Source organism: Somniosus microcephalus, chromosome 2 (assembly GCF_052327205.1).
Source record: "Somniosus microcephalus isolate GS21.2 chromosome 2, FLI_Smic_1.0, whole genome shotgun sequence".
Classification (NCBI taxonomy): domain Eukaryota; kingdom Metazoa; phylum Chordata; class Chondrichthyes; order Squaliformes; family Somniosidae; genus Somniosus; species Somniosus microcephalus.
The window spans coordinates 391,929,685-391,950,662 of record NC_140988.1 but is presented as its reverse complement, the minus strand read 5'-3'; the positions used below and the strand labels follow the sequence as shown (position 1 = coordinate 391,950,662).

General features: G+C 49.9%; 1 protein-coding gene across 2 annotated transcripts; it reads left to right on the top strand.

The window, feature by feature from the left end:
- Positions 1–205: 205 nt before the first annotated feature.
- Positions 206–19,527, top strand: LOC147123881 (isocitrate dehydrogenase [NAD] subunit beta, mitochondrial-like). 2 transcript variants are annotated; one of them, XM_085976479.1, is made up of 7 exons: positions 206–534; positions 621–754; positions 868–970; positions 1,463–1,609; positions 9,245–9,339; positions 9,600–9,660; positions 19,285–19,527. In XM_085976479.1, exons 1-7 carry the CDS (start codon positions 238–240, stop codon positions 19,360–19,362), a joined length of 915 nt encoding a protein of 304 aa, XP_085832605.1. In that variant the 5' UTR covers positions 206–237; the 3' UTR covers positions 19,363–19,527. The 2 variants fall into 2 exon arrangements, with proteins under 2 accessions (XP_085832605.1, XP_085832600.1); XM_085976474.1 differs by lacking the exon at positions 19,285–19,527 and adding an exon at positions 10,747–11,493.
- Positions 19,528–20,978: the final 1,451 nt, after the last annotated feature.

Here is a 20,978-nt window from a genome sequence, read left to right as displayed (position 1 = left end):
GAATGGGGACAGGGCGGGAGGAGGTCTGTCTGGGCGCGGGGCGATGGTGAATGGGGACAGGGCGGGAGGAGGTCTGTCAGAGGGTGCGGGGCGATGGTGAATGGGGACAGGGCGGGAGGAGGTCTGTCAGGGTGCGGGGCGATGGTGAATGTGGACAGGGCGGGAGGAGGTGTGACTGGGCACGGGGCGATGGTGAATGGGGACAGGGCGGGAGGAGGTCTGTCAGGGTGCGGGGCGATGGTGAATGGGGACAGGATGGAGGAGGTCTGTCAGGGAAGAGGGTCATGGGGTGAATGGGGCTTGGACTGTGGGCAGTGGGATCTTTCTATGGTAGAAGGTGCTGTGATTGGACAAGGTGCTGCTGAGTCTCTCTGGCTCATTCCGCACCGGTTTCTCCGCAGAAAGAAGCTCGACCTTTTTGCAAACGTGGTCCATGTCAACAGTTTGCCGGGTTACTCCACGCGGCATAACAACCTGGACCTGGTTATCATCCGCGAGCAGACTGAGGGCGAGTACAGCTCGCTGGAGTACGAGGTAAGGTGGCCACCAGACCCCCGGGGCACGGGCCCAGACCCCCGTTTGATCGGCCCAGCTCTGACTCTTCCTTTCTCTTGGGTTAGAGTGCTCGTGGAGTCATCGAGTGCCTGAAGATCATCACGAGGGAGAAATCCCGGCGGATCGCCAAGTTCGCCTTTGACTATGCCACGAAGAAAGGTCGCTCGAAGGTCACAGCTGTGCACAAGGCCAACATCATGTGAGTGTTGGGAAGTCCTGTGACTCTGTCACTAACTCTATCTCCCTCGCCCCTCCCCCCCCACTCCAGTTTCCCCCTCACTGTGTTCCTGTGTTTCTGCTTGTCACTGACAGGAAGTTGGGGGATGGGTTGTTCCTGCAGTGCTGTAAGGAGATGGCCGAACTCTACCCCAGTATCAAATACGAATCGGTGATCATCGACAACTGCTGCATGCAGGTAAATACCGTGTTCCGCGGGCCGGCGGCTAAATACCGTGTTCCGCGGGCCGGCGGCTAAATACCGTGTTCCGCGGGCCGGCGGGTAAATACCGTGTTCCGCGGGCCGGCGGGTAAATACCGAGTTCCGCGGGCCGGCAGCTAAATACCGCGGGCCGGCGGCTAAATACCGCGGGCCGGCGGCTAAATACCGCGGGCCGGCGGCTAAATACCGCGGGCCGGCGGCTAAATACCGCGGGCCGGCGGCTAAATACCGCGGGCCGGCGGCTAAATACCGCGGGCCGGCGGCTAAATACCGCGGGCCGGCGGCTAAATACCGCGTTCCGCGGGCTAAATACCGCGTTCTGCCGGCTAAATACCGCGGTCCGCGGGCCGCCACCGGGCAAGGGACGAACACTGCGCTCTGGTTCCCCGCTCTCTCTCCCAGCCCTTCCTGTTCATCTCTACCCTTCCCTGGTCAATCAGCACTGACTCTCTGCCCTCTGACCCACAGCTCGTGTCCAATCCCTATCAGTTCGATGTGCTGGTCATGCCGAATCTCTATGGAAACATCATTGACAACCTCGCGGCCGGTCTGGTGGGCGGAGCCGGGGTTGTCCCAGGAGAGAGCTTCAGTGCCGAGTACGCAGTCTTCGAAACGGTAAAGGACCAGGAGCAGTGCCTGTGTGTCACCTTTAAACAGGGAGCACCAGCAAAGGGGGGCTTCTGATCCTGAGCGGGTCACACACTGTCCTTTCACACTCTGGGACAGTGGGTCACACACTGTCCTTTCACACTCTGGGACAGTGGGTCACACACTGTCCTTTCACACTCTGGGACAGTGGGTCACACGCTGTCCTCTCACTCTGGGACAGTGGGTCACACACTGTCCTTTCACACTCTGGGACAGTGGGTCACACACTGTCCTTTCACACTCTGGGACAGTGGGTCACACACTGTCCTTTCACACTCTGGGACAGTGGGTCACACACTGTCCTTTCACACTCTGGGACAGTGGGTCACACGCTGTCCTCTCTCACTCTGGGACAGTGGGTCACACACTGTCCTTTCACACTCTGGGACAGTGGGTCACACACTGTCCTTTCACACTCTGGGACAGTGGGTCACACACTGTCCTTTCACACTCTGGGACAGTGGGTCACACACTGTCCTTTCACACTCGGACAGTGGGTCACACACTGTCCTTTCACACTCTGGGACAGTGGGTCACACGCTGTCCTCTCTCACTCTGGGACAGTGGGTCACACACTGTCCTTTCACACTCTGGGACAGTGGGTCACACACTGTCCTTTCACACTCTGGGACAGTGGGTCACACACTGTCCTTTCACACTCTGGGACAGTGGGTCACACACTGTCCTTTCACACTCGGACAGTGGGTCACACACTGTCCTTTCACACTCTGGGACAGTGGGTCACACGCTGTCCTCTCTCACTCTGGGACAGTGGGTCACACACTGTCCTTTCACACTCGGACAGTGGGTCACACACTGTCCTTTCACACTCTGGGACAGTGGGTCACACACTGTCCTTTCACACTCGGACAGTGGGTCACACACTTTAAGGGAACGGTAGCATAGTGGTTATGTTACTGGAGTAATAATCCAGAGGCCTCGTCTAATAATCCCACCATGAGTTCAATTCCCACCACAGCTGGGGAATTTAAATTTAGTTAATTAAATAAATCTGGAATGAAAAACTAGCATCAGTAATGGTGTCCATGAACTACAGGATTATTGTAAACACCCATCTGGTTCACCAATGTGCTTTAGGGAAGGAAATCTGTTGTCCTGTCCCACCAGCAGAACAGACCCATCAGAGGTGGTGGCACAGTGGTATATAGTTGGGAGGGAGTGGTCCTGGGAGTCCTCAACATTGACTCCGGACCTTATGAAGTCTCATGGCTGCCAATTATAGAGAAAAAAACAAGTCTGCTTGGTAGACAGGGCAAATATATAAGGGCAAGGCTGGATGGCATCTATTTTAATGCAAGGAGTCTTGCAAGTAAGGTGGATGAACTGAAGGTGTTGATAAACACATGGGAGTATGATATTGTTGCTATCACGGAGACATGGTTGAGGGAGGGGCAAGACTGGCAGCTCAATATTCCGGGGTACAGAATCTTCAGGCAAGACAGAGGGGGAGGTATATGAGGAGGGGGTGTCGCAATATTAATTAAGGAGTCAATTACTGCAGTAAGGAGGGATGATATATTAGCAGGTTCCTCAATTGAGGCCATATGGGTGGAGCTTAAAAACAAAAAGGGGGCAAGCACTTTGCTGGGAGTGTACTATAGGCCTCCAAACAGTCAGGGGGAGATAGAGGAACAGATATGTAGGCAAATAGAGTCATAGAGTTATACAGCACGGATAGAGGCCCTTCGGCCCATCGTGTCCGCGCCGGCCATCAAGCCCTGTCTGATCTAATCCCATATTCCAGCATTTGGTCCGTAGCCTTGTATGCTATGGCATTTCAAGTGCTCATCCAAATGCTTCTTAAATGTTGTGAGGGTTCCTGCCTCCACAACCCTTCCAGGCAGTGAGTTCCAGACTCCAACCACCCTCTGGGTGAAAAAGTTCTTCCTCAAATCCCCTCTAAACCTCCCGCCCTTTACCTTGAATCTATGCCCCCTAGTTATTGACCCCTCTACTAAGGGAAAAAGCTCCTCAGCATCCATCCTATCTATGCCCCTCATAATTTTGTACACCTCAATCATGTCCCCCCTCAGCCCCCTCTGTTCCAAGGAAAACCCAATCTCAGAGGAATGTGCAAATAATAGGGTAATAATAATGGGGGATTTCAACTTCCCCAATATTAACTGGGATAGTCAGAGTGTGAAAGGCTCAGAGGGTGTAGAATTCTTAAAGTGCATCCAGGAGAGCTTTTTGAGCCAGCATGTAGAAAGTCCTACAAGAGAGGGGGCGGTACTGGACCTAATTCTAGGGAATGTGGCCGGCCAAGTGGACAAAGTGCTAGTAGGTGAGCACTTTGGTGACAGTGACCATAATATGGTAAGATTTAAGGTGGTCATGGAAAAGGACAGGGATGGGCCGGAAATAAAGGTTCTAAATTGGGGGAAGGCCGATTTTAATAGGATAAGGCAGGATCTGGCCAAAATGGACTGGGATCAGCTACTTGTAGGAAAATCCGCATCAGAGCAATGGGAGGCTTTCAGAAGGGAGATTGGGATCATACAATGGCAACATGTTCCCGTAAAGGTCAAGGGTGGTTCCAAAAACCACAGGGAACCTTGGATGTCAGGGGATATACGAGAATGGATTAGGAAAAAAAGGAGGGCTTTTGGCAGATACAAAAGGCTAAAGACGGAGGAAGCCCTAGAGGAGTACAAAGTGCAGGGGGATACTTAAAAAAGAAATTAGGAGATCAAGGAGGGGCCATGAAATAACACTGGCGAGCAAAATAAAGGAAAATCCTAAGATGTTTTATAAGTATATTAAGGGTAAGAGGATAACTAGGGAAAAAATAGGGCCCATTAGGGACAAAAGTGGCAATCTGTGTGTGGAGCCGGAAGTTGTAGGAGGGGTTCTAAATGAATTTTTTGCATCTGTTTTCACTATGGAGAAGGACGATGTAGACATAGAAATAGGGCGGGGGGACTGTGAAATGCTCGAACATATTCACATCGAGAGGGAGGAGGTATTGGCGGTTTTAGCTGGCCTAAAAATGGATAAATCCCCAGGCCCGGATGAAATGTATCCCAGGCTGCTGTGTGAGGCAAAGGAAGAGATTGCGGGGGCTCTAACACATATATTCAGGACCTCTCTGGCCACAGGGGATGTGCCAGAGGACTGGAGAACCGCTAATGTAGTACCATTATTCAAGAAGGGAAGTAGGGAAAAACCGGGGAACTACAGGCCAGTGAGCCTAACATCAGTGGTAGGAAAATTATTGGAAAAAATTCTGAGGGACAAAATTTGTCTCCACTTGGAGAGGCAAGGATTAATCAGGGATAGTCAACATGGCTTTGTCAAGGGAAGATCATGTCTGACTAATTTGATTGAATTTTTTGAGGGGGTGACTAGGTGTGTGGATGAGGGTAACGCAGTGGATGTGGTATATATGGATTTCAGTAAGGCCTTCGATAAAGTCCCGCACAGGAGACTGGTCAAGAAGGTAAGAGCCCATGGAATCCAGGGTGCCTTGGCACATTGGATACAAAACTGGCTTAGTGACAAGGCAGAGGGTGATGGTCGAAGGTTGTTTTTGTGACTGGAAGCCTGTGGCCAGTGGGGTACCACAGGGATCGGTGCTGGGTCCCTTGCTGTTTGTGGTCTACATTAATGACTTGGATATGAATGTAAAAGGTATGATCAGTAAGTTCGCGGATGATACAAAAATTGGTAGGGTGGTAAATAGCGAGGAGGGTAGCCTCAGTCTGCAGAACGATATAGATGGGTTGGTCAGATGGGCGGAACAGTGACAAATGGAATTTAACCCGGAAAAGTGCGAGGTGATGCACTTTGGGGGGGACTAACAAGGCAAGGGAATACACAATGAATGGTAAGACCCTAGGCAAGACGGAGGGTCAGAGGGATCTGGGTGTGCAAGTACACAGATCCCTGAAGGCGGCGGAACAGGTGGATAAGGTGATAAAAAAGGCATATGGGATACTTGCCTTCATTAGCCGAGGCATTGAATATAAGAGCAAGGAGGTTATGATGGAACTGTATAAAACACTGGTTAGGCCACAGCTGGAATACTGTGTGCAGTTCTGGTCGCCACACTACAGGAAGGATGTGATCGCGTTGGAGAGGGTGCAGAGGAGGTTCACCAGGATGTTACCGGGGCTGGAACGCTTCAGCTATGAAGAGAGACTGGACAGATTGGGTTTGTTTTCCTTGGAACAGAGGAGGCTGAGGGGGGACATGATTGAGGCGTACAAAATTATGAGGGGCATAGATAGGATGGATGCTGAGGAGCTTTTTCCCTTAGTAGAAGGGTCAATAACTAGGGGGCATAGATTCAAGGTAAAGGGCGGGAGGTTTAGAGGGGATTTGAGGAAGAACTTTTTCACCCAGAGGGTGGTTGGAGTCTGGAACTCACTGCCTGAAAGGGTTGTGGAGGCAGGAACCCTCACAACATTGAAGAAGCATTTGGATGAGCACTTGAAATGCCATAGCATACAAGGCTACGGACCAAATGCTGGAATATGGGATTAGATCAGACAGGGCTTGATGGCCGGCGCGGACACGATGGGCCGAAGGGCCTCTATCCGTGCTGTATAACTCTATGGCATCAGGTCAAACATAGGCAAGGAAACCTCCTGCTGATTACCACCTACTGCTCTCCCTCAGCTGATGAATCAGTACTCCTCCATGTTGAACACCACTTGGAAGAAGCACTGAGGGTAGCAAGGGCACAGAATGTACTCTGGGTGGGGGACTTCAATGTCCATCACCAAGAGTGGCTCGGTAGCACAACTACTGACCGAGCTGACCGAGTCCTGAAGGACATAACTGCCAGTCTGGGCCTGCGACAGGTGGTGAGTGAACCAACACGAGGGAAAAACCTACTTGACCTCCTCCTCACCAATCTACCTGTCGCAGATGCATTTGTCCATGACAGCACTGGTAGCAGTGACCACCGCACAGTCATTGTGGAGACAAAGTCCCATCTTCACACTGAGGACACCCTCCATCGTGTGATGTGGCACTACAACCGTGCTAAATGGGATAGATTCAGAACAGATCTAGCAGCTCAAAACTGGACATTCATGAGGCGCTGTGGGCCATCAGCAGCAGCAGAATTGTATTCCACCACAATCTGTAACCTCATGGCCCGGCATATCCCTCACTCTACCATTACCACCAAGCCAGGGGACCAACCCTGGTTCAATAAGGAGTGTAGAAGAGCATGCCAGGAGCAGCACCAGGTGTACCTAAAAATGAGGTGCCAACCTGGGGAAGCTGCAACACAGGACTGCATGCATGCTAAACAACGGTAGCAGCGTGCTATAGGCAGTGCTAAGCGATCCCACACCCAACAGATCAGATCAGATCAAAGCTCTGCAGTCACACACACACACACACACACACACACACACACACACACACACACACACACAGAAACCCCACAATGCAGATAGAGGCCATTTCGGCCCATCGAGCCTGCACCGACACATATCCCACCCGATCCCCGTAACCCCTACACCAACACATATCCCACCCTATCCCCGTAACCCCACGTATTTAATCCCCCTAACACTAAGGGTCAATTTATCATAGCCAATCAACCTAACCCGCACATCTTTGGACTGTGGGAGGAAACCGGAGCACCCGGAGGAAACCCACGCAAACACGGGGCGAATGTGCAAACTCCACACAGACAGTCACCCGAGACCGGATTTGAACCCGGGTCCCTGGCGCTGTGAGGCAACAGTGCTGCCACATCCAGTCATGAATGGTGGTGGACCATTAAACAACTGATGGGAGGAGGAGACTTCATGAATGTCCCCATCCTCAATGATGGCGGAGCCCAGCATGTGAGTGCAAAAGACAAGGCTGAAGTGTTTGCAACCATCTTTAGCCAGAAGTGCCAAGTGGATGATCTATCTTGGCCTCCTCTTGATGTCCCCACCATCACAGAAGCCAGTCTTCCGCCAATTCAATTCACTCCACGTGATATCAAGAAATGGCTGAGTGCACTGGATACAGCAAAGGCTGTGGGCCACGACAACATCCCGGCTGTCGTGCTGAAGACTTGTGCTCCAGAACTAGCCGCGCCTCTAGCCAAGCTGTTCCAGTACAGCTACAACACTGGCATCTACCCGACAATGTGGAAAACTGCCCAGTTATGTCCTGTCCACAAAAAGCAGGACAAATCCAATCCGGCCAATCACCGCCCCATCAGTCTACTCTCAATCATCAGCAAAGTGATGGAAGGTGTTGTCGACAGTGCTATCAAGCGGCACTTACTCACCAATAACCTGCTCACTGATGCCCAGTTTGGGTTCCACCAAGATCACTCAGCTCCCGACCTCATTACAGCCTTGGTCCAAACATGGGCAAAAGAGCTGAATTCCAGAGATGAGGTGAGAGTGACTGCCCTTGACATCAAGGCAGCATTTGACCGAGTGTGGCATCAAGGAGCCCTAGTAAAATTGAAATCACTGGGAATCAGGGGAAAAACGCTCCACTGGCTGGAGTCATACCTAGCACAAAGGAAGATGGTTGAGGTGGTTGAAGGTCAATCATCACAGCCCCAGGACATCGCTGCAGGAGTTCCTCAGGGCAGTGTCCTAGGCCCAATCATCTTTCAGCTGCTTCATTATTGACCATACCTCCATCATTAGGTCAGAAATAGGGATGTTCGCTAAATTGCAGTGTTCAGTTCCACTTGCAACTCCTCAGATAATGAAGCAGTCCATGCCCGCAAGCAGCAAGACCTAGATGACATTCAGGCTTGGGCTGGTAAGTGGCAAGTAACATTCGCGCCACACAAGTGCCAAGCAATGACTATCTCCAACAAGTGAGCGTCTTATCACCGCCTCTTGACATTCAACAGCATTACCACCACCGAATTCTCCAACATCAACATCCTGGGGGGTCACCATTGACCAGAAACTTAACTGGACCAGCCATATAAATACTGTGGCTACAAGAGCAGGTCAGAGGCTGGGTATTCTGCAGCAAGTGACTCACCACCTGACTCCCCAAAGCCTTTCCACCATCTACAAGGCACAAGTAAGGAGTGTGATGGAATACTGTCCACTTGCCTGGATGAGTGCAGCTCCAACAACAACACGAAGCTCGACACCATCCAGGACAAAGCAGCCCGCTTGATTGGCACCCCATCCACCACCTTAAACATTCACTCCCTCCACCACCGGCGTACCGTGGCTGCAGTGTGTACCATCTACAAGATGCACTGCAGCAACTCGCCAAGGCTTCTTCGACAGCGCCTCCCAGAAGATCAAGGACAGCAGGCGCATGGGAACACCACCAAGTCCCCCTCCAAGTCACACAACATCCTGACTTGGAAGTATATCGGCCGTTCCTTCATCGTCGCTGGGTCAAAATTCTGGAACTCCCTCCCTAACAGCACTGTGGGAGCACCTTCACCACACGGACTGCAGCGGTTCAAGAAGGCGGCTCACCACCACCTTCTCAAGGGCAGTTAGGGATGGGCAATAAGTGCTGGCCTTGCCAGCGACACCCACATCCCAAGAACAAATAAAAAAACTCCTTTCACACTCTGGGACAGGGGATCAGATTGTTCCTCTCCCCCGGTTACTGACACTTCCTGTTTTGTTTCAGGGCGCTCGACACCCCTTTTCACAGGCCATGGGCAGGAACATTGCGAATCCCACTGCCATGTTACTGAGTGCCGCCAATATGCTGAAGCACCTGAAGTAAGTTCCACTGCTCCTCCATCCTGCACGTTCTCCAATCTCTCTCCACCCTTCAGATTGAAAGCCAGAGACATCTTCCATTCCCGACCCCCCACTCTGCCCTTTCTCTCTCTGGCCCTCCGATGCATGCGCACGCTCTCCCTCCGCCCGCCACACTCTGGCTTGTTGATAGTTCTCACTCTGCGTATTTTTACTTTAAATTGTTGAAAATGACTATATTAACTCCATACGAGGCTGAAATCTCTTGTTTTCTGCTGCAGCCTGGAATTTCACTGCACCCTGGTCTCTGAGGCGGTGAAGAAAGTGATCAAACTGGGCAAGGTAGGTGGGGAAACTCACGGCAGACGGGATGTCGGAGGGCTGGCGTCAGACGGAGTGCTGTGTGGTTTGTCGGTGCCCGGGCTGCTCTCTCTGCTGGATAGAGGCTGGCCTGTATTGTGAGGGTCTCCATGAACTGGCCTTGGATACACGGCTGGTCAGCAAGTGAAAGAGGGGGGGGTGGGGGGGGGGGAGAGGAGGAGTGGGGGGAGCGGAAGGTGCTGGAACCAGTAAACTGACTGGAGGGTTGGACAAAGGCACACATTCTATAATACCGGATCCCGTGGGGAGTCGGGGAGCATTGTGTATTATTCCCATTATGTGAATTCCTGAAATAGTTACAGGCTGGTTTCCCTCCGCAGATTGGGAACAGTAGCATAGCGGTTATGTTACTAGTAGTAATCCCGAGGCCTGGACTAATGATCCAGAGACAGGAGTTCAAGTCCCACCATGGCAGCTGGGAATTTAAATTCAGTTAATAAAAGAAATCTGGAATAAAAAAACTAGTGACCATGAAACTATCGGATTGTTGTAAAAACCCATCTGGTTCACTAATGTCCTTTAGGGAAGGAAATCTACCGTCCTTACCTGGTCTGGCCTATATGTGACTCCAGACCCACAGCAATGTGATTGACTGACTCTTAACTGCCCGCTGGCTTACCATCTTCTCGAGGAATTGGGGATGGACAATAAATGCTGGCTTTGCCAGCGACGCCCACGTCCCATGAATAAATAAAAAGATTCCCGGTTTGAGTAGAGATCAGTTTGTGCAATTGGTATTTCTGTTTGAGGCTAGATATTCTGGCTCCTTCGTAAGAGGGTCTTCTGGACACCGAACTTGTCATTAAAGACAAGCGCGCGAGAGACGGCGAGCGTGGCGACCACTCCTGGTTTAAAAGCTATCGCTCCTGTGTGTGTGACGCGTGTGTGTGAGACAGGGAGTGAGTGTGTGCACCAGACTTTTTAATTTATTTTTCCTGATTTTTGGAATCATTTTGTGTTAATTCATCCACAATGATTATTTTAATTAAATTTTTATGTTTTACTTAAATTTTTTCCATTTGATTATTTCTCCCTTCCCTGGATTAGGTTCGGACCCGAGACATGGGCGGTTACTGCACCACCAGTGATTTCCTCAAGAGCATCATCGACAACCTGCACCCTCCTCGCCTTCGCTAGTCGGGGCTCTGGGTGGGGGGCCCTTAGGTTCCTGTTAGAAGCAACTCCTCCCACCTTGAGTTTGGACTTAACGGTGTCATTGGATCCTGGTAACTCCCTCTCGTGCTCCCAGTGGCACCCCTACCAACCCCGGTAACTCCGTCTCGTGCTCCCAGTGGCACCCCTACCAACCCCGGTAACTCCCTCTCGTGCTCCCAGTGGCACCCCTACCAACCCCGGTAACTCCCCCTCGTGCTCCCAGTGGCACCCCTACCAACCCCGGTAACTCCGTCTCGTGCTCCCAGTGGCACCCCTACCAACCCCGGTAACTCCCTCTCGTGCTCCCAGTGGCACCCCTACCAACCCCGGTAACTCCCTCTCGTGCTCCCAGTGGCACCCCTACCAACCCCGGTAACTCCCTCTCGTGCTCCCAGTGGCACCCCTACCAACCCCGGTAACTCCCTCTCGTGCTCCCAGTGGCACCCCTACCAACCCCGGTAACTCCCTCTCGTGCTCCCAGTGGCACCCCTACCAACCCCGGTAACTCCCCCTCGTGCTCCCAGTGGCACCCCTACCAACCCCGGTAACTCCCTCTCGTGCTCCCAGTGGCACCCCTACCAACCCCGGTAACTCCCTCTCGTGCTCCCAGTGGCACCCCTACCAGCAAAGGAGGAACTGACGCAAATCAATATCTCTAAGGATATGGTGTTAAGGAAGCTAAAGGGATTGAAGGTGGACAAATCCCCAGGGCCTGATAACATGCATCCTAGGGTACTGAAGGAGGTGGCCCTAGAGATAGCGGATGCACTAAGGATGATTTTTCAGAATTCATTAGACTCGGGAACAGTGCCGATGGATTGGAGGGTAGCTAACGTTACCCCACTATTCAAAAAGGGGGGTAGGGAAAAAGCAGGTAATTACAGACCTGTAAGCCTTACATCAGTTGTGGGCAAAATGCTGGAGTCCATCATTAAGGATGAAATAGCGGAGCACTTAGCAAATGGGGACAGGATAGGACAGAGTCAACATGGATTTACAAAGGGTAAATCGTGCTTGACTAATCTATTGGAATTTTTTGAGGGAGTAACTGGTAGAATAGATGGGGGAGAGCCAGTAGATGTGGTGTACCTGGACTTCCAAAAGGCCTTCGATAAGGTCCCACATAAAAGATTAGCATGGAAAATTGAGGCTCATGGGATAAAGGGGAAAGTTTTGGCGTGGATAGGGAACTGGCTGTCAGATAGAAAACAGAGAGTTGGAATAAACGGCTCATTTTCTGAATGGCAGGCAGTAACAAGTGGGGTACCACAGGGATCTGTCCTGGGCCCCCAGCTGTTCACAATTTACATTAATGACCTGGATCAGGGAGTCGGATGCAGCATTTCCAAATTTGCAGACGACACTAAACTAGGAGGGGGGGTGGGCTCAGAGGAAGAGACCAGGAAGCTCCAGAGCGATTTGGACAGACTGGGCGATTGGGCGGATAAATGGCAGATGCACTATAATGTGGACAAGTGCGAAGTTATCCACCTTGGGTGCAGGAACGGGAGGGCAAATTATTATTTAAATGGCAATAGATTGGGAGAGGGGGAAGTACAGAGAGACCTGGGTGTTCTTGTACACCAGTCACTGAAGGCGAGCATGCAGGTGCAACAGGCGGTCAAGAAGGCAAACGGTATGCTGGCCTTCATAGCAAAAGGGTTAGAATACAGGAACAGGGATACCTTGCTGCAGCTGTACAGGGCACTGGTGAGACCACACCTCGAGTACTGTGTACAGTTTTGGTCGCCTCATCTGAGGAAGGATGTTCTTGCCATGGAGGGGGTGCAGCGGCGATTCACCAGGCTGATACCAGGAATGGCGGGAATGACCTATGAGGAGAGACTATGTAGTTTAGGGATGTACACACTGGAGTTTAGAAGATTGAGAGGGGACCTCATAGAAGTGTATAAAATTCTGACAGGTCTAGACAGACTGGATGCAGAAGGAATGTTTCCCTTGGCGGGTGAGAACAGAACTAGAGGACATAATTTAAGGATAAGGGCTAAACCATTTAGGACAGAGATGAGGGGGAATTTCTTCACTCAGAGAGTGGTGAACCTGTGGAACTCATTGCCACAGAGGGCAGTGTACGCCAGCTCATTAAATATATTTAAGAGGGAATTAGATATATTTCTACGGGCAAAAGGGGTTAAGGGTTACGGAGAGAAGGCGGGGACGGGATACTGAATTAAAGGATCAGCCATGATCTCATTAAATGGCGGAGCAGGCACGAAGGGCCAAATGGCCTACTCCTGCTCCTATCTTCTATATGTATCTATATGTAACCCCGGTAACTCCCTCTCGTGCTCCCAGTGGCACCCCTACCAACCCCGGTAACTCCCTCTCGTGCTCCCAGTGGCACCCCTACCAACCCCGGTAACTCCCTCTCGTGCTCCCAGTGGCACCCCTACCAACCCCGGTAACTCCCTCTCGTGCTCCCAGTGGCACCCCTACCAACCCCGGTAACTCCCTCTCGTGCTCCCAGTGGCACCCCTACCAACCCCGGTAACTCCCTCTCGTGCTCCCAGTGGCACCCCTACCAACCCCGGTAACTCCCTCTCGTGCTCCCAGTGGCACCCCTACCAACCCCGGTAACTCCCTCTCGTGCTCCCAGTGGCACCCCTACCAACCCCGGTAACTCCCTCTCGTGCTCCCAGTGGCACCCCTACCAACCCCGGTAACTCCCCCTCGTGCTCCCAGTGGCACCCTTACCAACCCCGGTAACTCCCCCTCGTGCTCCCAGTGGCACCCCTACCAACCCCGGTAACTCCCTCTCGTGCTCCCAGTGGCACCCCTACCAACCCCGGTAACTCCCCCTCGTGCTCCCAGTGGCACCCCTACCAACCCCGGTAACTCCCTCTCGTGCTCCCAGTGGCACCCCTACCAACCCCGGTAACTCCCTGAAAGACCCCGTCCTGTCAGAAACTCTTTGGAAGGCGCGGTGTTCGAGTTTATATCCACGCTCTGGGTCCCGGCCATGTGGGGGTTATAGAAAGTAGGGTCACCGATGGCTACATCTGAATGGGTAGTGGATGCAGTGCTTCGAGTCTCTCCCAGTGACCTGGTCCGGTATTGGTGTTTAATCTTTAACCCGCCCTATCCTGTGCTCTTCATTCATTGGCCGATTCCCTTGTCGGGAGAGCAACGTGTAGGAAGGAGCCACGGCATTGACTGGAGGGTTTCAATAATATTCAGGATCGCCTGCACGGGTCACATGATGGACAGTGGACCACCTCACTCCCTCCTACTCTTATTATTCCTGATTTATGGATCATCTCTTTTTTATTGAGATTATTTTTGAAGATTTTCAGACTGACTCCTCTTCCCAGAGTGGAAAAACGTGTGAATTAACAAGAATTGTGATGTAAACAAATGACATTTACAGATCAGATGACAGTCACCAGAGGTGAATTGCTAAGATTATTAGCGTCTGAATCACTGACACTGAAATACGCGGAGCATCGCACTCCAGGGGGATCTGCCCCAGCCCCCTCCCTGTGGACTGTCTGTTACAATGCCTGTTCAATCCTGGACTCCTAAATTGCTTGGGACGGTCCTGTTGGTAATAAATAAAACATTCCATCACTGGCAACTTCCTGTCTCCATCACTTTGTTTTACTCAGGGTAGTAATCTCCAAAATACTTCCTGTGCCAGGATAAGAATTATTATTTCCAAAAGGCATTCGATAATGTGCCACATAAAAGGTTAATACACAACCTTAGTGCTCATGGGGTTGAGGGTAATAATAGTAGCATGGATAGAGGATTGGTTAATGGACAGAAAACAGAGTAGGGATAGAGTCATAGAGTTTTACAGCACAGAAAGAGGCCCTTCGGCCCATCGTGTCTGCGCCGTCCATCAATCCCTGTCCAGTCTAATCCCATTTTCCAGCATTTGGTCCATAGCCTCGTATGCAATGGCATTTCAAGTGCTCATCCAAATGCTTCTTGAATGTTGTGAGGGTTCCTGCCTCTACCACCCTTTCAGGCAGAGAGTTCCAGATTCCAACCACCCTCTGGGTGAAAAAGTTCCTCCTCAAATCCCCTCTAAATCTCCTGCCCCTTACCTTGAATCTATGCCCCCTTGTTATTGACCCCCCTACTAAGGGGAAAAGTTCCTCTTTATCTACCCTATCTATGCCCCTCATCATTTTGTACACCTCAATCAGGTCCCCCCTCAGCCTTCTTTGCTCCAATGAAAACAACCCCAGCCTGTTTAGTCTTTCTTCATAGCTGAGGCGCTCCATCCCAGGTAACATCCTGGTGAATCTTCTCTGCACCCTCTCCAAAGCAATCACATCCTTCCTATAGTGAGGCGACCAGAACTGCACACAGTACTCCAGCTGTGGCCTCACCAGCGTTTTGTACAGCTCCATCATAACCTCCCTGCTCTTATATTCTATGCCTCGGCTAATGAAGGCAAGTATCCCATATGCCTTTTTAACCACCTATCTACCTTTTCCGCTGCCTTCAGGGATCTATGTACATGAACACCAAGGTCCCTCTGTATTTCCTAGGGTTCTACCACTCATTGTGTACTCCCTTGCCTTATTTGTCCGTCCAAAATGCATCACCTCGCACTTTTCAGGGTTAAATTCCATTTGCCACTTTTCCGCCCATCTGACCAACTTGTTTATATCTTCCTGTAGCCTGAGGCTTTCCTCCTCACAATTTACCACCCCACCAATTTTCGTGTCATCTGCAAACTTACTGATCATACCTTTTACATTCTCATCCAAATCATTTATGTAGATCACAAACAGCAAGGGACCCAGCACCGATCCCTGAGGTACCCCACTAGACACAGGCTTCCAGTCACAAAAGCAACCTTCGACCATCACCCTCTGCCTCCTGCCACTCAGCCAGTTTAGGATCCAACGCGCCAAGGCACCCTGGATCCCATGGGCTCTTCTTGACCAGTCTCCTATGTGGGACTTTGTCAAAAGCTTTACTGAAGTCCATGTAAACCACATCCACAGCATTTCCCTCATCCACACACCTAGTCACCCCCTCGAAAAATTCAATCAGATTTGTCAGACATGACTTACCCTTGACAAAGCCATGCTGACTATCCCTGATTAAGCCTTGCCTCTCCAAGTGGAGACTAATTTTGTCCCTCAGAATTTTTTCCAATAATTTCCCTACCACAGATGTTAGGCTCACTGGCCTGTAATTCCCTGGTTTATCCCTGCTACCCTTCTTGAATAATGGTACTACATTAGCTGTTCTCCAGTCCTCTGGTACATCCCCTGTGGCCAGAGAGGTTCTGAAAATTTGTGTCAGAGCCCCTGCAATCTCCTCCCTTGCCTCACACAACAGCCTGGGATACATCTCGTCTGGGCCTGGGGATTTATCCACTTTTTGGCCTGCTAAAACCGCTAGTACCTCCTCCCTCCCGATGCTAATATGTTCAAGTATGTCACAGTCCCCTTGCCCGATTTCTATGTCTACATCATCTTTCTCCATAGTGAACACAGATGCAAAAAATTCATTTAAAACCCCGCCTACATCATCTGGCTCTACACACAGATTGCCACTTTGGTCCCTAATGGGCCCTACCCTTTCCCTGGTTATCCTCTTGCCCTTAATATACTTATAAAACATCTTAGGATTTTCCTTTATTTTGCTCGCCAGTGTTATTTCATGGCCCCTCCTCGCCCTCCTAATTTCTTTTTTAAGTATGCCCCTGCACTTTTTATACTCCTCTAGGGCTTCTTCCGTCTTTAGTCTTTTGTAACTGCCAAAAGCCCCCCTTTTTTTCCTAATGCATTTTTGTATATCCCTTGTCATCCAAGGTTCCCTTTGCTTGTTGGTCCCACCCTTGACCTTTACAGGAACATGTTGGCGTTGTACTCTCTCTATTTCCCTTCTGAAAGCCTCCCACTGCTTTGATGTGGATTTTCCTATAAGTAGCTGCTCCCAGTCCACTTTGGCCAGATCCTGCCTTATCATATTAAAATCGGCCATCCCCCAATTTAGAACCCTTATTTCCGGGCCGTCATTGTCTTTTTCCATGACCACCTTAAATCCCACCGAATTATGGTCACTGTCGCCAAAATGCTCTCCTACTGACACTTCCACCACTTGCCCGGCTACATTCCCTAGAATTAGGTCCAGTACCGCCCCCTCTCGTAGGACTTTCTACATGTTGGCTCAAAAAGCTCTCCTGGATGCACTTTAAGAATTCTGCACCCTCTAAGCCTTTCACACTCTGACTATCCCAATTAATATTGGGGAAGTTGAAATCCCCCACTATTATTACCCTATTATTTTCGCACTTCTCTGAGATTTGCCTACATATCTGTTCCTCTATCTCCCCCTGACTGTTTGGGGGCCTATAGTACACTCCCAGCAAGGTGCTTGCCCCCTTTTTGTTTTTAATTTCTACCCATATGGCCTCATTAGAGGAACCCGCTAATATATCGTCCCTCCTTACAGCAGTAATTGACTCCTTAATTAATATTGCAACACCCCCTCCCCTTTTACACCCCCCTCTGTCTCGCCTGAAGATTCTATACCCCGGAATATTGAGCTGCCAGTCCTGACCCTCCCTCAACCATGTCTCCGTGATAGCAACAATATCGTACTCCCATGTGTTCAACAACAACTTCAGTTCATCCACCTTATTTGCAAGACTCCTTGCATTAAAATAAATGCCTTCCAGCCTTGCCATATTCCCTTTTGCCCTCACATATTTTCTCTGCCTTCCCAGCTGACTTGTTTTTTCCTCTGTATTTGGCTGTAAATCACCCCCTACTATAGCTCCACTCTGTATCCCATCCCCCTGATAAACGGATCTTTTTTCAGGTTGGCAGGTTGTAACTAGTGGGGTGCTGCAAGGATCAGTGTTGGGGCCTCAGCTATTCACAATCTATATTAATGACCTAGATGAAGGGACCGGGTGTAATGTATCCAAGTTTGCTGCTGATACAAAGCTAGGTGGGACAGTAAGCTGTGAGGAGAATGCAAAGGGATATGGACAGATTAAGTGAGTGGGCAATAAGGTGGCAGATGGAGTATAATGTAGGGAAATGTGAGGTTATTCACTTTGGTAGAAAGAATAGAAAAACAATATTTTTTAAATGGTGAGAAACTTTTAAATATTGGTGTGCAGAGAGATTTGGATGTCCTCATGCAAGAAACACAGAAAGCTAGTACGCAGGTACAGGAAGGCAAATGGCATGTTGGTCTTTATTGCAAGGGGGTTGGAGTATAAGAGTAAGGAAGTTTTTCACAAGTGTACAGGGCCTTGGTGAGACCACACCTGGAGTACTGGGCACAGTTTTGGTCTCCTTATCTAAGGAAGGATATACTTGCCTTGGAGGCGGTGCAACGAAGGTTCACTAGATTGATTCCTGGGATGAGAGATTGTGTAGAATGGGCCGATACTCTCTGGAGTTTAGAAGAATGAGAGGTGATCTTATTGAAACATACAAGATTCTGAAGGGGATTGACAGGGTAGATGCTGAGAGGTTGTTTCCCCTGGCTGGAGAGTCTAGAACTAGGGGACATAGTCTCAGGATAAGGGGTTGTCCATTTAAGACTGAGCTGAGGAATTTCTTCACTCAGAGGGTTGTGAATCTTTGGAATTCTCTGCCCCAGAGGGCTGTGAATGCTGAGTCTTTGAGTATATTCAAGGCTGAGATTGATACATTTTTGGACTCTAGGGGAATCAAGGGATAGGGAGGTCGGGCGGAAAAGTGGAGTTGAGGTCGATGATCAGCCGTGATCTTATTGAACGGCGGAGCAGGCTCGAGGGGCTGAATGGTCGTCTACTATTTTTCTATGTTTCTATGAAACAATAAGGGTGAGCAAGGAGTCAGAATTGAGTGGTAAGTCTATGAATGCAGAGAGCATTCAAAATAAAACGAATTAGACTCTACTCACTAGAGGGATACAAGAGTCTCTATAATGGAGATATGGATTGGGTTTGGACAGGCCTGGGAACTTAATCCTGGTTATAACATGTCAGGAGAAATAGAGAGGGTAAAGAAGGGGCTGGGTGGCAGTGTTGGTAAAGGATTCTGTCTGCTAGAATGTATGTCCAGGGTGGGTTTGCATTCAGATAGAATCCATGTGGAGAGTTAAGAAATAGGAAGGGAAATGGTACAATTCTCATGTGAATTATAGGCCAAACAGTGGAGATGGGATCGAGGGGGAGATCTGCAGACAGATCAGAGAGGCAATAAAACTGGTTGATTTAGACTAGCTCAAGATAGATTATATTCACAAAGCGCACCAAAGACATCTAGAGGAAGTAGTGCTGGAACCCCACCAACATTCACTGTCTCTTCAGCCCATTGTTGGCTACCTGACAGTCAAGAGTCGATACCGCACCTGCCTACCTCTTACTGAGCACACACCAGCCTCCTTGCCCGCTACCACACCTCCACTATTAAAACCCTCTGATGTTTTTTCCTTCCCCAGATTCGGACCCCGGACATGGGTGGATACTCGACCTCAGCAGAGTTCATGTCGGCTGTGATCGCTAACCTCGGTGCCTAAGCATTGGCAGGACCTGGGTCGCTGTGGGAGGATCCTGCAAGTTCCCTAAAGTTGGCATAGAGCACCCTGCCCAACATTTCATCCTATTAATCCTGCCAAGTCCAGCCCTTCAATCTGTGCTGTTAACCTGGTAAATGTGAATAAAGGCACAAGGAATCGTGGAAACCATGTTGAGTTTTAATATGCAGACAAACTCCCTTAACTGTTCAGAACTAATTCTAGATCTTGCTGTGCACAAATTGGCTGCCGCATTTCCCACATTACAACAGTGACTCCACTTCAAAAGTACTTAATTGGCTGTAAAGCGCTTTGAGACGTCCGGTGGTCATGAAAGGCACCATATAAATGCAAGTCTTTGAACAGTAAGCAATGGAGTGGAGGGAGGTCACAGGTTTAGTTTCTCTGGCATAAGATGAGCTGAAATCCCTCCGCTTAACTGGGCTGGGTGAATTACTTTAGAATTCTCTTCAGTTTTGTATCTGGAACACTTAAACATAAGACACAGGAGCAGGAGTAGGTCATTTGGCCCCTCGAGCCTGCTCCGCTATTCAATAAGATCATGGCCGATCTGATCTTGGCCGCAACTCCACTTCCCTGCCTGGTCCCCATAACCCTCGACTCCCTTACTATTCAAAAATCTGTCTATCTCCACCTTAAATGTATTCAATGACCCAGCCTCCACAGCTCTCTGGGGAAGAGAATTCCAGCCTCCACAGCTCTCTGGGGAAGAGAATGCCAAAGATTCACGACTCAGAGAAGAAATTCCTCATTTCCGATTTAAAAGGGTGCCTCCTTACTCTGAAATTATGCCTCCTAGTTCTAGATTCCCCCACGAGGGGAAACATCTCTGCAGCTACCGTTATACTCCATTCCCTTTGCAATAAAGGCCAACACTCCTAATTACTTGCCGTACCTGCATGCTAACCCTTTGTGATTCATGTACAAGGACCCGCAGATCCCTCTGTACTTCAGCATTTTGTAATCGCTCCCCATTTAAATAATTTGCTTTTTTATTTTTCCTACCAAAGTGGATAACCTCACATTAAACAGAGGACATTAGGGGTGAAAGGGATAGTTACCAGGGAAGAACGTGTTCAAAAGGAGAATGGGATGTGTTGCTGCAGTAGGAAGGCATTTGGTATAGATGTCTTTCCATTATGTGTTTCCTCCCATCACAGCCGAGCTTCACCAGGATGATGCTACGGATGGGAAACTAGTTACGAGATATTTAGCCTTATTAATAGAGGCAGAGTACAAAAGCAAGGAACTTATGCTAAACCAGAAATCACTGGTTAGGTCTCAGCTGGAGTGTTGTGACCAATTCTGAGCACCACACTTTAGGAAAGATGTCAAGGCCTCGGGGGGGGGGGGGGGGGGGGCAGAAGAGATTTACCAGAATGGCAGCAGGGATGAGGGACTTCAGTTATAGAGAAGCTGGGTTGTTCTTAGACCACTGAGGGTTAAGAGATTTGAGGTGTTCAAAATTATGAAGTTTTTATTTACTCTTATCAAAACCAACTTCCCAGTTGCATAGGGACAAAAGAATCAGAGGCACCATGAAGAAACTTTACACAGCAAGTTATTGTGATCAGAAATGCACTGCCTGAAAGGTGGAA

Bases quoted from the DNA above. Each gene is read 5' to 3' on its own strand.
- LOC147123881 (XM_085976474.1), top strand. From the start codon at position 238: ATGGTGAATGGGGACAGGATGGAGGAGGTCTGTCAGGGAAGAGGGTCA. The intron at 755-867 runs GTGAGTGTTGGG...TGTCACTGACAG, and splicing joins GTGCACAAGGCCAACATCAT to GAAGTTGGGGGATGGGTTGT. The intron at 9,661-10,746 runs GTAGGTGGGGAA...TCCCTGGATTAG, and splicing joins AAGTGATCAAACTGGGCAAG to GTTCGGACCCGAGACATGGG.